Here is a 17506-nt window from a genome sequence, read left to right on the forward strand (position 1 = left end):
GTAATTGTTTTTGTGATATTTGCAATAGTTTGTTTAATGTTTGTTATTTATTTACATGTAATTTTATTACTGGCTAAATACATGTAATTATATTATTGGCTAAGTGTTTCTGACAGTCTTCTAAAACTAAACAGGATCAATGGCACTGCTACAGAGATATTCCTGTATCTTCCTGTCCAAAAGGAGATGCTGAAGGATTAGGATGGGGTTATAAAGGACCATGTAATCAAACAGGGAATCGGTCAGTTATTTCACAGTCTCCCCTGTGGGAGGGAACAGTGGTGTGGCTTTATTATAAAAAGCTTGCAAGAGAAGAGCAGACAGAACAAAAGAAAGAAAGTGTGTGAGAGAGAAAGAACTGCTAACAGGGGCAACTGTCCCAATTAATGGGAGTTAAAACATTTTTAAAAATAGCTGATAATCGACAATGTAATTATTGTCCAACACGACACAAGAATCCGGTGGACACTAGCCCTCGCCCTCACTGCTGCTTTCTCTCTGCAGGCAAAACCAGGAGGGTTCAGGGCACCAGCAGCGGCCAGGCCACCATCACAGCCCCGCGTCCTCCATGACTTCCCTCAGCTCCCTCTCACTGGGCCAATCCCCAACCACGAATGCCCTGCTTGGGCCGGCCCATCCCCAGAGCCAGTACCCAGGGGACCCCTACTCGCCAGGCCCTCGCCAGCAGCACCAGGGAGACCCCTATGGCCTGGCCTCCCCTCCTCCCCGGGGCCAGCAGATTCAGGGAGACTCCTACCCAGGGCCCCCCAGACCCCAGCAGCATTTCCCCCCCAGCCACTGCTTCCAGGGCGACCCCTACGCCATCGTGGCCAGGGCACAGCAGATGGTGGAGATTCTGTCAGACGAGAACAGAGTTCTCAAGCAGGACCTGGACGTGTACAGCGACAAAGTGGTCAAACTGCAGAAGGTAAGCTCTGTTGTGATAGGGATGGATTGATAAATACAGAACGACTGGGTGACACTTGTTCTTCATTTTTTTCCTGTAATGGAGACTGCCAAGGCTCGTACATATATCAATGGGGATCTATTTCAGAAATCTGTTTCTTTGAGTTGGGATGATGGCCTGTTAACTGCATGTCAAGTAAAACCTTGATTAGCCAACACCTCTGTTATCCAAAGAACCCTTGGTTGCATTCTGTTGTGTGCTCTTTGCCCCTTCTGTCGTAGAAAATTTGCTAACCAGTCCCCTGTCACTAGTATTAATAGTACAGTATACCGTATTTTATAATTTTAAAAGGGGTTTTATTATAATTTTGTTTTAGAAGATTTCTTGATTATGAAAGTCACATTAACAGTGTTACTGTTTTTAATTTGACTAGCCAAACAATTCAATTATCCAAACACCCCCTGATCCCAATAAGTTTGGGCGTTTTAATATTCTTTATTTAAGATCATATGATTGTTCAGCAAAGATGTTTAGTAAGAAAGGATGGATATGACTCGTATATTTAGGAAAACGTACTTTATGTTTTATTTTACTTTTATTTTCATGCAAGGTTTACCTACGTTATACCCACACACTCCTGTTTTACACATTGACCTGTGTCGTCACCTTGCAAATACAGTTTAAAACAAGCATACTGCAGGGTGTGGCCACATTATTAGCAGATATTAGAAACATCCTTGCATCACAAAACTGACTCTCTCTTTTGATATGTGTAGCCACAGCCAGCCCCCTACCAGGAAATAAATCAACCCTGTCCTGTTTCTTTGTATGGTGTCCATCTGTGTCTTCCGGCATTTTCAACTTCCAGTGAACCTCACGTTGTTATTATGCTCATCCATCCTGGATTCCAAAGAAATAAACCTTGTGTCCTGTTTCAAGCTTCCTTTGTTCTTTTAATAACCAGATGCATGATGAATGATAAGCAACTTAAAAGCATAACCCTCTCGACACTACTGCGCTCAAGAGGGGATTGAGAAAGCCTTGCCGAGTATCACAGTTACAGCTAACTCTCATCTTCCTCTTGTTGTTTAGGGTGACTTTACATGTCTCTTTCTGTTTTTATTCATCACATCCTTGTGACTTTTTAAAACTCAGAAGTTCAAAGCACCCTTGCAGCCTCTATAGAGCTCTCAAACATGTCTAGTACACTAGAGTGTAACCATTAACCTGTCCCCCTGCAACACTGCCCCAACTGGATGTATTAAATAAAAAAATAAGAAAATGTATGAACTAGAGGAAGTCATTAAGCCCATCAGTGCTCATTCTCCAGTCCTGGTTTCTGTCCTGCACTTGCCGTATTGGTAATGGAGAGTTTTTTGCTTCTTGTAAGATTTTAAAGACTTAATTGTTCTAGGATACATAAATTCAGTTCCCCTAACATATCTTTATAGCTTGTTTCTTTAGTCCCTGGGATTATTCTGGTTGTTCTTCATTAGACTCTCTCAGCTAAAAAGGAGAGGTAGGAGCTCCATGTGACATTCCTGGATTTGGCTAATGCCTATGGTTCAGTGCCACATTAACTTCTTTGGGCAGCATTTGATTTTTTCAGCTTACCAATGACATTAACAGATTTAGTAAAAGCCTACTTTGGAGATTTACAACACTACATGGCAGTGCCTAGAAGTTGGAATAATGGCAGGATGTACCATTTCTCCACTGGCTTTTACCATGGCAATGGAAGTAATTATTAGGGCATCAAAATGGGTAGTGGGAGGAGAGTGCTTGGCTTCTGGAATGTGACTACCACCAATTTAAGCATACATGGATGAAATGACAACCATGACTCCAATAGTAGCCTGCACTAATCGGTTACTGGGCAAATTAACCAATAACATTGAATGGGCACGAATGCAATTCAAGCCCACGAAATCGAGAAGAATCTCTATAATTAAAGGTAAAGTAGTAGATAAAAGGTTTTACATTAACACTGAGGCAATACCAACAGTATCCGAGAAGCCAGTGAAAAGTCTTGGGAGATGGTACGATGGGGATCTAAAGGACACAGTTCGTGTGGGAGAAGTTAGGCAACAAGCAGTGGAAGGGTTGAAGAGCATAGACAGCAGCGCTTTACCAGGCAAACTGAAACTCTGGTGCTTTCAGTATTGTCTACTGCCAAGACTGCTGTGACCACTGACTGTGTACGAGGTTTCCTTGACAACAGTTGAGAAGCTGGAAACTTTAATCCTTTTATACGTCAGGAAATGGTTGGGAGTTCCACGCTGCCTCAGCAGAATGGGACTTTATGGTAAAGGAATACTGCAGCTACCAGTCTCTGCTCTAACTGAGGAGATTAATTGAGTCAAAGTCTGACTGGAAATTATATTAGTAGATTCACGCGACAAATACGTAAGGGAGGCAGCACCTGTGTTGAAAACTGGAAGAAAATGAGTGACAAAGAAAGCTGTGGAAGATTATGGGGCAAGTTCAGCATGGAAGAGGGGGGTCTTGGTCTCAGTTCAGATCCTCCTATATGGCACAAGGCAACCCCAGTTCAACAGAGGAAGCTGGTAGTCAATGAGGTACAAAAGCAGAAGGAGAGGATGAGTTGTGTAAAAGCAGTTTCCCAGGCCAAGCAGGGAGAATGGATGAGATGGGAGAGTGTGGAACAATGCAAAATCAGCTGGCAAGACCTATGGACAATGAAACAAACAGAGCAAGATCAGTTTCAGATCAATATATGTTTCCATCACGACAGAACCTAAACCTCTGGGTGGTTGAGGAGCTGTCATGTCCTTTGTGTTAATCACCTGCAACATTAAGGCACATTTTGACAGGTTGTAAGGTGGGTCTTAGCCAAGGACGGTTTACTTGGTGCCATGACCAGGTGCTACGATGTTTGGCCTTAGCATTGGAAGACAAGTGTAACTTGACCGATAAGTTGCCACCAGTTCCATCAAAGCATTGCACACAAAAGACAATATTCCTCCATCTAGAGACCAACCACCAGAAACGATGTTAAAATCAATCCTCGCCCAGAACAACTGGAAGCTACGAGAGACTGGAGAATACTGGCAGATGTTGGTCAGCGGCTTATATTTCCACCTGAGATTGCCACGACTAACCTTTGACCAGACATTGTCTTGTGGTCTGGATCAGAATGCCTTGTTCATCTGGTAGAGTTAACAGTGCCATGGAAGGATGCTGTGGATGAGGCATATGAGCAGAAGAAACTTTGTTATGCTCAACTAGCTGCTGAAGCGGAACAGCGAGGATGGAGAGTCTGGGTTTACCCAGTGGAGGTGGGTTGCAGGATTTGTGGCACACTCTACAACCCAGTTTCTCAGAGATGTCGGGTTCAGTGGCCAAGAGTTGTGTTGCACAGTGAAGAACTTATCTAGAGCAGCAACTGGCTGTGGTTGAGACGGAAAAATTCTGGCTGGGGATCTCAAGCACAATAGAAAGAAAGCAACGCTGATGTATGGGTAAGTAAGCTAGGCTGAGCTGAGTGGGGAATAATGATGGGACGCCAGAATCACTGTTGAGCCCTCTTGAGGTGTTGTGGGCTAGTCGACGAAACATAGAGGATGGGAGGTACCCACTTGAAGACCACAGAGATGTACCCTACTAAGCTTAATCCAGACGGTTGTCATGCTGATGCGCTGGGGAGACCACACTGCATTTGATCTCTGGAACCAACATCGCAGCCGTTGTGTGTGCTGATGCGCTGGGGAGGCAAAATAAGCTGATCCCTGGAGCCAGCATTACACTTCAGCCATCAACACCAGGCAGAGGGATATCTACATCATCAGATGGAAAGAAACGCAAATGGAGACGCAGATGGATCACATTAGTTTACTGTAAAGCTACATCTTAGTTGGTGCTTATCTTGGCGAGAGCCGAGTTCAAATCAGCATGAAGTTTTAACATCTACTCTCATGTAATGGAAATCCACAATGTCCTTTTGGATATTTAGTGATCAGGAATCAATAATCTAAGTGTGGTCTCACCAGTACGTTCTACAATCTCATAATAAGCTCCTTAGATTTGTACTCTACACTTTTGACTATATACCAAAGCGTTCTGTTTGCATTTGTAATTACTTCCCCACCCTTTCTAGTTTCTAAATAAATCTATTCACCGTTAGATATAATTCAATCATGCCATGCTGCTGCTGGAGATTAAAAGTGCATTTATTCTTTGTCTGAAAGAACTAGAATATTTATTTAATCATATGCTGCATTGTATCAACATATTTGTTTTGTGTACTATTTCTGATTTATTTGTTACATCAACTGGGTGCAGAGTGTTGCAGGGGGCTAAGTGGTTATTAGAAAATATATTAGTCTTAATATGTTGTCTCATTACTTACACCAGACTTTTATGCATGCAGTCATACCAATCTAGAAATCACTCATACCAGCAAAAATCATAATTAGTTTCAGTACAGTTGTTCTTAGTTTATGCCATGTGGAGGATAAATGTACTGCAGAAGTCTGTGTAATAACCCCCCCCCCCCCCCCCCCGCTCCCTTTTGCTTTCCCAGCTGGAGATGGAGATCCAGCACGTGTCCGAGGATTATGAGAACCTGGCCAAGTCGTCAACCAAGCGGGAGGCTCTGGAGAAAGCCATGAGGAACAAGCTGGAGGGGGAGATCCGGAGGCTGCACGACTTCAACAGGGACCTCCGAGGTGAGAGCTCTGTCACGGTTGGAGCAGACTGTAACGGACAGCGACTGAAATCTTGAGAGATTCTGTACTACTAGACAGCAACAGGTCTAAAAACAGATTTCAGTAGCACAAAAAAGATTCTGGAGTTTTGAGAAAACTTAGAAGACCATTTTTTTTTGTATTATTTAGCAAATCTTTCAGGCGGCAAAGTGGATTTCAGTATTTGATGCAGGCCAGGAAAAGGGTAAGCTGTGGCTTACTTGAGAAGAAGCCTGCTGCAAAAAGGAGTATTATTTTGACGTACTCTGACATTTTGGACAAAACCTTCATAGTGTTAATTGCACTTTCAGAATTGTGTATCATAATAATACCTCTTTCATGCAGCGAGTTTAATTTTCTGTAACTCTATTTTCCAATACTGGAGACACTCAGACTTTCTTGAAGGGGGAGAATAAGGATGTAGCACCAAGTATATATCTGGTACGAACGTGGCTTATTTATTTGCTTAAACTGATGAAATACAGTCTTGGGGGTTGAGTACCCACAACACAAAACTCTTAACTGTACACCAGATTGCATTGCACAACCTTATATGTAGTTCTATTATAATCAAAGCATTTTCCTCTTTGAACTGTAGAGCGAATGGAGACGGCTAACAAACAGCTGGCAGCTAAAGAATATGAAGGCTCTGAGGATAACCGCAAGACCATCTCTCAGCTCATTGCACAGAGTGAGTGTCTACAACCAGTCCAGCATACAAAACCCTGAATGCTATGAAACCTGCTGTGGATATTCTATTGAACAAGCTATTGAGAGTATCAGAAACCGTGACTATAATGAGAATCCTCTCCATACGTACATTTTTATGTCATTTCTTTTTTGTTTTCGTAGACAAAGAAAATCTGAGAGAAAAGGAGAAACTGGAGATTGAGCTGAAATCCCTCCGTTCTGCCAATGAGGACCAGCGGAGACATATTGAAATCCGAGACCAGGCTTTGAACAACGCACAGGCCAAAGTGGTCAAGCTGGAGGAGGAGGTAGGAACAGTGTTGCGGTCAATGTGCTGGGAATGGCTGGACCTTGTTTATCTCCTAGGAGAGAGCAAGGCATGCGGAAATATTATTTTAATGATTTATTTACCAGCGTTTTGGGATTTTTTTCAGTCAGTCTGGTAGGTTTAACAAGCAGTTTGATAACTTAATAACAGTAATATTTCATACCTATATCAAGTTGCAAGTTGCATTAAACTTCAAAACCAGTAGACATACAACATTTAAAGAATATTTAATATTCACACACATAGGCATAGGTTTAAATATATGTACAGCAGTGGCACAATAAAAATGAATTCCCTTAATGAATTAATTTAACACCGTGGTTCAATTAAACAAGAAAGATCTGGCTTGAACACGGCTCTGGACTGTTCATTTCAAACACGAAGGCCATGTCTGGAACTCTTGATTAGACTGAAGGCACGCTGGTCTGCAGTATATATTTATGTATTTTTCTCAGCACAGTAAAAGCTGGAAATCCCCCCACAGCTCTGTTTCTTCTCTGCTGCTGCAGTGCTGTCTTGTCCAGATAGTCAGGTGATTTGTGGCATTCCAAGTCGCCACTGCCTTGCGTTCCTAGGATTTGCAGTGGTCCGCCCTTCCTGTGGAGAGGGAGACAGGCCGGCACAGGGCTATGTGGGATCACGGCCGGCCTCGCATTCCGTTCTCTGGAATTCCCGGCAAAGGACTTCCCGAACTCACAGTCCACACCTGCCATGCAAACTCCAGCCACGGCTTTATATTTCACTCTGTGCAAGTGGAGCCACCCCTCACTGAACTGACATATTCAATCACCTTGAGCAGCCAAGTGGTGTTTATTAATACACTTTTATTAAGACTGTAGGCAAGAATATAAAATCTTCTAATTGTCCAAAATACTGTGGCACCAAATATTAAGTGACCCCAGGTTTAAATAATGTATGTATGTATGCACTTTTGACAAGTGACAAAAATACTTACCGGTAGTTGTAACAAAATATTATTCTGGGACAGTCTTTTAAATTAGAATATAACACCTTTTGAAAGCTCAAATGTGTCATGTTTAACCAGCGTCCTGTTGAGTAACTGTACTAAGCCCTATGCTGTAATCAAGGGATGAAACACCCAGAACTTCAATTTGGTAGCTGGTCATTTTCCCATGGGTTCACAGAGATCCTAATACAGCTATACACCTTGCCAAGGAATGTGTTTTACAGCAGTGATGAAAACTGCAAGCATGTGAGTGAGTCATCCTCTGCCCCTCCTATAAATTCAAAATTAGAGGCTTCAGTAAAATGAAAAGGTGGATCTCTGTGTGCACATGTTAAAATGGAAATTATACAGGCAGACAGACAGATACCCCAACCCTTATATATTGTACCAACTTTAACCACAACTGAATGCGCTTCCCCAGGTGTATAGAAAACTTAGTGACATATTGGGAGACAAACGGGGCCTACATATAGCCCCGGTATTGCTACTTGTAATACCTTGTGTTAAAGAATTTTATATCCTAACTGGAAAAACACTTCTCTAGATATCTTTATAAAGATAGACAGAAAGACAGCCTATTTCACTGCAGTGTTCTGACAGACACACAAACGCCATGCCACTCAGGATTATGGTACAGTTAGTGATAAAGAGGACAAGAAGGGGTATGCATCCCTGGTGAAGAGGGTAATACTGTAAATTTTATTATATAGTAATTATATCATATTTGACTCTTGAAATCTCTGTAAGACTGAAGCATGAAGCCGGTACAGCACAGCTGTGGCATAAAGTCGATTTTATGCATGCTCCACCACACTCCAAACAAGTGGACTGAACCACGCTGTTCCGAGTCCTGCTGCGCTGCTAAGCATGATCTATTTCTCAGTTATTCAAACAGAATACGTGTTCATGGAGTGCTGTGGTTGTTTTACTCATAGGGATGGCTGATAGCAATCCCTTCAGGGGCTCCACTGTTATCTGTCCTTCTCCAATCCTGGAATATCTACAGTGCTCCGTGATAGTTCATGGGATATCCTCTACATCCCACTTTGGAGGTGCTTCTTATGCAATAACAACCCCCCTCCCTGTGCTGTGCTGTGTGTTTCTGCAGCTGAAGAAGAAGCAGGTGTACGTGGAGAAGGTGGAGCGGATGCAGCAGGCCCTGGTGCAGCTGCAGGCAGCCTGTGAGAAGCGAGAGCAGCTGGAGCACAGGCTGCGGACCCGGCTGGAGAGAGAGCTCGAGGCTCTCCGGATGCAGCAGGTAGGAGGAGTGAGAGGGAGGGGCTGGAGTCTGTGCAATCAGCTCTGTTCACCTCACAGCTTGGGAGGATGTGATAGGTAGGGGGCGCTGGATGTTTATTGTTGCTAAACAATTGAGTGTTTTGTAAAGCTCTTCCTGTATGGATGAAAGACGCTTCTGAAATATGATTGCGAAAGAATCATTCCAGTCTGTAATTTATTTCTCTTGAAGAAAGGCCCAAGCCAAAACGTTTGTCAACTTGTGTAAAGCAGTGAGTCTTGGTTACCTCATTCGCAGGGTGCTGTCTGCTGTGGGCTTTTGACTGTTTTCTGAGGAGTTTTGCACAAAAATGACAGCTAGAGGACAGCTGAAGTCCACCTTAATGTTTGCTCACAGTGATTTCCATGTTATCTGTGCTATCTGTTCAGACATAGATCAGTATGAAAAGGGTTAGGCCGGGCCAAAGCTTTCGACTTGTGCAACTTTCCTCATACTGGAATATTCAGCTTAGGTGAAAGGTAAGAGGGCAGTCGAATGTGTTTCAGCTCTAGAAGTATGACAGGAAGTGGCTGTCGGGATGTGAGTCACTTGGCCCAGGTCAGCTGTGTAATAGCAGATGATGTGTTTTGGGAAGTTTACCAGTCTGTTTGTGATGATCCTGCTGGCTTTCTGGGTACACTGGAGCATGTTATGCAGGGGTGGAAATACGTGCTTCATTTATTAAACTGTTAAAGCTTTTCAAATTAGTATGGTATGCATGTGCTAATAATGTCTGAAAAGAGTCCAAACTGAAAGGTCTCCTCAGATTTATCTGCTAGGAAAAGGTTGAATTATAAGGCTTTTAAAAATATCCTGTGAATTTTTCGTTTGACCCATGTCAAAGACAATCATGCACATTTTTAAATACAATGGATTAAGACTGACATGAAGGAGGTTTTCTATTCTTAGTTAAGGATGGAAGGTTGCTTCTTACAAACAGCTGTGTGTCCTGTTTATATTTCACACTCCGTGGTTCAAAAGAGGACGTTTATAGATGCCGTCATAGTTGGGTGCTGAATGTGAAAGTGTCAGTTTTTATCAGTTTCTTTTAAATACAGTTTAAGGATGAAATTGGTATTATTGGACAGAAGATAATTCCTTCCACTGTCACCAGTGATTATTTCAAATATATTCTAGTGATTAACTCACAGATTGAGAGCTGCTGTTAGGACTCCATGGCGTGATGTACATCTTGAACTGCTTTCCCAAGTTAGGTATACTGAACACACAGATACATTCCCAATTAAAGTGGTTATAAATAAATAATAATAAAAAAGATCTTCACCACTACAGTTCAGGGGATCATGCTAATAGGAGGTAAGAATGTGGCTTTTAGAAGCCTTGGTTATATACTCTGACAGGTCAGTCGATGGGCAAGGAGCTAAACACAGCAAAAACCACTGGTGCGCTTGCATTGTTTGTTGGCAGCAAATAATCAAACAGAAATACAAACTGTAAATCAAAGGTTGTTGTGTGGCATACAGGAAACACACCGCCTACTTCTCCACCTGCACTCCACTGCTTAAATTCTTTAGCGGGTGCCTCAATTGACTGTTGATTGACCAACCAATCAGGGTGCTGGTTTCCTCACATGGCTGGAATGGACAGTGCCTGAGAGTTTTCCTGTAAGGATTGGGAATTTTAACCCTATCCTTGCCAACCCTCTACCTAAACACAGAATGTACACTAATAATGTAACAAGGGACACCTTGGCCTGCCCCGCACTCATTTCATGATAAATCTATATTCATCGTTTCACTGCCAAGCTTTAAGTTATTGATCTAATTGAATAGAGAACACTTTAACATAGACTACAGGTGGGAAATCTAAAACCTGTGGCAGAGGTTAATGACTCTGTGTATTGTTAGTATCATATAGAGTGCTGTGAAATATCAGTAGCTAACAAATGTATGCATCACAAATGTTATTGTAAGAAATACATATGGATGTTTTCTAAACTAGGGGGCTGAAAAATCATTTTCAGGCTTTTTTAACATGATGAAAACAGGAGATGACCAAAAAGAGTTCTATATTAAAGATAAATAATTTTTTTAAAAAAGACCTGTTGTGACTCCGTCCAATGACATACCTCTTTTCAAAGACACTTGAGAGGTCATGGGAAAGTTTCCTCACAGCCGTGGTGCTGTCTGGTGTAACCCCGCCCCCTCTCCCCTGTCCCTCACAGCGCCAGGGCGGGGCTCAGAGCAGCAGCGGCGCCCCCGAGTTCAATGCCACGGTTCTGATGGAGCACCTGCGTGAGAAGGAGGAGCGCATCCTGGCTCTGGAGGCTGACATGACCAAGTGGGAGCAGAAGTACCTGGAGGAGAGTGTCATGAGGCAGTTCGCTTTGGACGCAGCCACCAGTGCCACCACCCAGAGGTAGGGCTGAGCCAGAGGGCTGCCTCCCTCTCAGCACACTTGTTTTTACCTCTTTGTTTCTATCAACACTTGTTGTATTAAAACCACACTAGGATTACTAATTAAAATGTTTTAGGGCATTGTTCACAAACCTGGACTGTAACCTTTTCATGCATGGCGACCTCATATGGGGAAGGATAAAAAAAAAAAACATTCTAGTCTTTTTATGGGGGGGATATATGAAAGACACAAATGCACAATGACCTCTTATGAGCAATATAAAGCAATGGCATTTATTTATTTTATTTCAATGAAAAATGTTTATTGTGTCCAAAACTACGACATGATTGTTTTTTAAAGCCAGTTTCGATACATTAAATCAAGCTTCTAGTTGACAAAATCTGTCAAGTTTATTCTTTCTTTTCAAACTATTAACCTAAGAGGGTGTTTGTAAGCACTTTTAAATGAACCTTCCTTAAAACATTTTTTACATTTGTGTGAAGGGCCCTTGGTGTTCTGTACTGGAAAAATACAAATGGACATGGATATACACATTGGCAGGTTAGATCAGATTACTGGTCTTTTGAGTGGAGTTATCTTTCCTGTACTACTGAAACAGTCTGCAGCTTTTAGTTTAATGATCTTTCTTAGACCTGTATGCAGGTCTGGAGTGTTTAAAAACTCAAAACCACTGCCTTCCTCCCCTGCTGACAGTGCTGTTGTTGAAACTAGGGACACCCCCAGGATCAGCCACTCTCCCAGCAGCAGCTATGACACATCGGTGGAGGCACGCATTCAGAGGGAGGAGGAGGAGATCCTGATGGCCAACCGCAGGTGCCTGGACATGGAGAGCAGGTGAGAGACCGGGTTATACAGCAGGAAGAGCAGGGCAGCGCAGCAAAATATCAGGGCAGGTCTTAGAGGCCTCGTCTGGTCAAGCCATGACAGTGTGGTGTGCAGGGGGGGAGTCTTTGAGTCAGTAAAGTCTTGTGAAAGCTGCTCACGAGTCAGTCCCTTGGTCCGTCTCTCCCAGGATAAAGAACCTGCACGCCCAGATCATTGAGAAAGACGCCATGATCAAGGTGCTCCAAGTACGGTCTCGAAAGGAGCCCAACAAGATGGATCAGTCCTCCCCCATGAGGCCCTCCAAGTCCCTGATGTCCATCACAAACCCCAGCCCCGGCTCCGGCCTGCTGTCACACTCCCTGGGCCTGAGCAGCAGCCCCATCGCAGAGGAGAGGAAGGAGGAGCGGAGCTGGAAGGGGAGTCTGGGTAAGAGTCCACTACTGAACCCCTGTCGTTCTGTACAGTGAGCAAGTCGCTTCAGAGGTCAGCTACATATTGAACTAGAATTGTGGCATAGTTTTGAAATACAAGCACAATATAGTAATCATTTAAACTGATATTAGGTGGAATTGATTAATCAATTAAAAAGTGACAGTAGTTGATTAACATAAATGAACTTTGTTTGATCTTAATAAATACCTTTTCACCATTTTTACTGACCCCTTAACTTGTTATGGTGTTTGCAAAGTATATATATTTTTTTGCTGCTGTTCAGTTGTAGTTGCCTGCCAAGTACACATGTAGCTTAGGCAGCTATAGACACGCACCAGCGCCATCTAGTGATCTGCCACTTTGACTCATGTTTCCATTTGTTTTGTTGGCAGTACACAGCAGTGCACTAGATTGGGCTGGCACTCCCTCATGGTATAGGGCATATGTACAGGGCAGGCAACTGGACCTGAAGAGCAGCTCCTAGGCTGTTAAAACAAACAAACAAAAAAAAAAACAGAAGGGTCACAGTAATTGAGTTTCAATAAGAACCACTCAGAATAATTGCAAGTATTTAAAACATGTAACAAACAAAAAACTTAAAAAAAACCTCAGAATTACTTCCTTAATACTGAGAGCTTCAGTAAAAAATACCATTGAGAAATAAAATCACCAAAATGTGAGCTGCTTTTTATGAAAATGTAAAACATACAAAAGGAAGGTAATACATATTAAGTAAGATTTACTGGAATTATTTTGTTAGGTCAATGAACTTTAATTGAAAATACTGTATCAACTGTTTTTAACATTTGTTTTTTCAAAGATGTATGCACAGGCCTACTTTTTCACTGCTGTTTTCCTAACCCAAGCCTGTATTGAAACTCTTTCAGGTGTTCTGCTGGGCACCGACTTTCGCACAGAGTCCCTGCGTACTGAATCTATCTCCTCCTCCCCTTCCCCGGTCCTCCCCTCCACCCCCATGATGTCAGCCCATTCCAAGACTGGCAGCCGAGACAGCTGCACCCAGACAGACAAGGGCAGTGAACAGAGCAAGCCTACCCCCAGCCTGGCACTACCGCCGGTTCAGTCTAGACTGGCCAGCCCCAGCCCAGCCTACATCCCAGACAGGATAGGTAATAATGAGCGCCACTCTATTCTCTGCACCCCCAGTGAGGCCAGGCTGAAATATACAGTTGCTGTTTCTAAAAAAACTAATTGTTATATATTTTCCTCTATGGTTCTGTCTAACCAGCTTTCAACTTGTTCGATAGACATGACCAGGTGTCTGTGTTTCTTGCTTCCAGTGAAATCATAGAGTGATCTAAACACCACATTATAGAGCCACTTGAGTTCAGAGGTCACAGATCTGTATAATTTCTGTGGACAAGAACTGTTGTTTTCACAAAACATTGTGCAAATTTCACTGTGGCGTAAAAACACAGCCCTTAGTGCCAAACTCTGTTTTAAGCAAATTGCAATGTATCGCTTATAAAAGCTTACTGTAGTAAGTGCACTGCATAGCAAAGTGTAATTAAACCATAGTGGAAGCATGGCAAAGCAAAGGTAAGCATTGTTAAGCCCAGAGAAGTTTGGTAAAGCACGTTATAAAAACATGACAAACCATAGTAAACTGTGGTCAATATAACTGATGGTAGTCCTGAAAACATTGTGTGACAATTAAATAGTTGCAAGAAAAAGGTTCCAGGAAGAATGATTGAAATTAAACAGAAATGGATTAAAGCTGAGGAGATTGTAATGTGTTGTGTATGGATTTCAGTTTCCTCGTATACTTGACAGCACTTCAGATAATCATGAGGATATGGGAAAAAAAGAAAACGGATTCCTGCAGCAGTGCGTTTCAGTTTTTATCTCCATGTATTCTCAAAGAAGATTTCATTCGTTCGAAGTAGCTTTCCACACTCAAAAATAACCCCATTTGTTAGGATGGGTGCATAGTTTAAAACAATCTGTTTCTCAAAAAATGTAGAGACAGCGTTGCTAGGCGTCCTTGCTTGCTATCAGAGTAAATAACATATTTTTTTGCCTTACTGCTAGCTTTAAAAATGATCTCAGTTGAATGCAAATATGAATTTGAAATGAGGCCTGTAGTGGAAAACTATTGTCCCCAGGATACAGTGACCACCAGGGGATTATATTGCCCAAATCCAATATTGTTCCCTGGACAACACTATATCAAAGCTTGAAGTATCCAGTCCCTGTATGTTTTATTAAACGTTGAGAGACAAAGCATATCTGCAAATGTATATGTACCGTTGCTTTGAGTGGTTGCTATGTGTGTGTACCGCTGCTTTGAGTGGTTGCTATGTGTATGTACAGCTGCTTTGAGTGGTTGCTATGTGTATGTACCTGTGGCAGATTGGCTTGGTGGTGACGTCAAACCAGGAAGAGACAGACTCAAGTACTGCAGGATGAAGCGCTGAGCGTGTATTTATTAAATTATACATCAAATGTTTAATCACTAACAAAAACACTGATCCGGAAAACAAATGTCACGATGGCCAAAATAAACAGCTACAATGGGCAAATAAAACAAGTACCGTGCTGGTTGAAATCCAGTTCTCACTTTTCAGCTCCACCTCTGAACAACAATGGTGTATTTAAAATCAAGGGTTATTAATTTACCAAAAAGGCCTAATTACCACTCCTCCTTTGTTAGCCCAGCAGTATTTGTACTTCCTAGTACTAACATGACCTTCTCTTTCCAGACGGGCCATCGTTCCACAGCGGAACCTTGGATAGGAGAGCCCCAGTCTCATCACTGGGACAGGACATTGACAACGAGATGGTGGAGATTCTCATTTAAACCAGGAGATATGTGAGGCCTAGTGACCTCAGGAAGATGAAAAGGACTTCTCTTTTAAAATGCAGAGATGTACTTAACGAGAGATGAAAAGCCCAAGACTAGATGAAGGATTGTTCAATATAAGAACTAGTTGCTGAAGGCTGGGTTGATATGAGGGTATGCTTAAATGCACTCATTTTAAGCACCATTTTCATGAAATCTTTATAACAATGTAGAGCTAGAGTTTCGGAATTCTCCTATGTGGAACCAGTAGGGATTATCTCTGTTGTACAATATTTTGTCGGTGTTCTCTGTACCAACTGGACCAAATGCGTTTGCTACCCCATGGTTTCACTTATTGCACTACCATACTCTCATTTCTTTGTAATTGTTAAATTTTGGAAGTAATTAAACAGCAAGGATATATATATATATATATATATATATATATATATATATATATATATATATATATATATATATATATATAAAAAAAATATATGTGTGTGTGTGTTTTACATTTCCCTTACTACTTTACAGTGTTTGCAATTATTTAGAGTGGCTGTGGGTTCTGTGGACCCAATATTGTGTTATTATTTCTCAGTTAAAAAGGTCACAATGTCACATGATTTGAATTGAATGAACAAGTCTGTTTAGACCAGGCACAGGATTCTCCAGAAAAGCCAGGTAAAGGTAGGTTTAGAGAGAGAGAATATTTGAAATCAGTATTGGAATAACAAAACCAAGAGCTACTCAGCATGATAGAAGTAATAAGAGATGTAAAAACTACAATAAAGCGACATCTGAAGGTACTTGCTCTTTTAAAACACTTTACAATTGATGCAAATTGCATTTAGCACTTGGATAGCAACTTGTGATTTCTCCAATTGTATATAAAATGTTTGCCGTTAAACCTGTAAATACCTGTATAACGAAGGACAGGTCTCATGTTATTGTATTGTATTTGTGTGTTTTATTTTATACCGTAATGCTTGTTTCCTTTGTGTGTGTTGTCGTGTCTGGGGTTGTTGCTACCTAGCCGTGAATGGACATGAGATTCCTGGGGGCGGGTGCTGCTCTCTGCTGGCAGGAATGTGATTGGTCAGTGCCTGCCCTGCATTCTAGTCTCTGAGTTCCACCCAGTAAAGGAAATGGCTTCAGCTGTCATTTATGTGCTTTTATGATGTTCTGTTCCTCCCAGTAGTATTTCAATCCCTACAGTTGTCTCTAGCTGCCTACACTTCGTTTACTCTCTGCACTTAAAGGAACCCTAGTTATTTTATATTTCTTTTTCTCCTGTAGTGTATAGCACTAGCATTGTATACCGGTATGTAACTCTGTTTTTTCTTTGGCTGGCCTGTTTTTTTGTGTTTATAATTCTCTACAGGAGGTGTGTCTCTGATCTGAACCTGTCATGCTACGTTTTAAAAGACAGGCCTGTGCCTCTGCAGCAGATATGATACGTGGCTGAACTGCTCACAAATTCCGTGATGGTTTTCAAGGGCGATTTTTATGTACGTAAGTGACCCTTACAAAACTGATTTGCCCAAGGAACAGTGCCAGATGCATGGGCACACACTTCAGTTCAACTGCATTGTTAACCTTTTCATTGTCACTGTGCAAAGAATGCTGGTGTGCCACAATAAAAATGCCAATTTCCATTTGTCTTGGGTATGGTCCTTGTATTTTAAATTTTGTATACATTTTATTTTTTTTGGTGTGTGTATGTGGCCTTGGTTCCTTATTCAACACTAACGGCTGGTTTCACAGAACCTGATTAGATCTTGGATTACTGTACCTTACCTAAATTAACATAAGGTGAAACCAGCCATGTATGTATGTTTTGTTGTAAACCACACTTTTTAAAATAAAGGCAGCTGACAAACATTGAAACAGCAAGCTGCAAAATACTGCAATTCAGATTCCTTCAAGTGCTGTGCAGAACCTCATGTATTATTTACGAGTTGACTGTATTTACACGCCGTTCATACAGATTGTAATTGCACTCTTCTCTTGTGCTTTATAACTGGAATATAAATTCTTGTTTTAAAAGAAAAGGTTTGTTTGTGATTTATTATGTACAGCATGCTGGCAATTCCTATCTCTGAACATTGCTTTCATGTCACTGCAATGCTGACTACCAGCAGGTGACGGACTTAATAGAGGCATGTTATCGTAAAGAGTTGTACTATTAAA

The 17506-nt window shown here is 41.8% G+C and overlaps 1 protein-coding gene across 8 annotated transcripts in view; it reads left to right on the plus strand.

Moving 5' to 3' along the window:
• LOC121318688 (angiomotin-like) overlaps positions 1-16969 on the plus strand; it is a 51989-nt gene extending 35020 nt beyond the window's left edge. For 5 of the 8 annotated variants that reach the window (XM_041255622.1, XM_041255619.1, XM_041255626.1 and 2 more), the window contains 10 exons: positions 505-928; positions 5451-5595; positions 6212-6304; positions 6466-6611; positions 8707-8856; positions 11060-11253; positions 11947-12087; positions 12266-12504; positions 13398-13640; positions 15234-16969. In XM_041255622.1, coding sequence (XP_041111556.1) covers positions 505-928; positions 5451-5595; positions 6212-6304; positions 6466-6611; positions 8707-8856; positions 11060-11253; positions 11947-12087; positions 12266-12504; positions 13398-13640; positions 15234-15331 — 1873 coding nt within the window. In that variant the 3' untranslated portion in view covers positions 15332-16969. Of the gene's footprint in view, positions 1-504; positions 929-5450; positions 5596-6211; positions 6305-6465; positions 6612-8706; positions 8857-11059; positions 11254-11735; positions 11918-11946; positions 12088-12265; positions 12505-13397; positions 13641-15233 lie in introns of those variants that run through there. The other 3 variants (XM_041255621.1, XM_041255627.1, XM_041255625.1) reach the window with 2 other exon arrangements.
• Positions 16970-17506: the final 537 nt, after the last annotated feature.

This window comes from Polyodon spathula, chromosome 7 (genome assembly GCF_017654505.1).
Source record: "Polyodon spathula isolate WHYD16114869_AA chromosome 7, ASM1765450v1, whole genome shotgun sequence".
Classification (NCBI taxonomy): Eukaryota; Metazoa; Chordata; class Actinopteri; order Acipenseriformes; family Polyodontidae; genus Polyodon; species Polyodon spathula.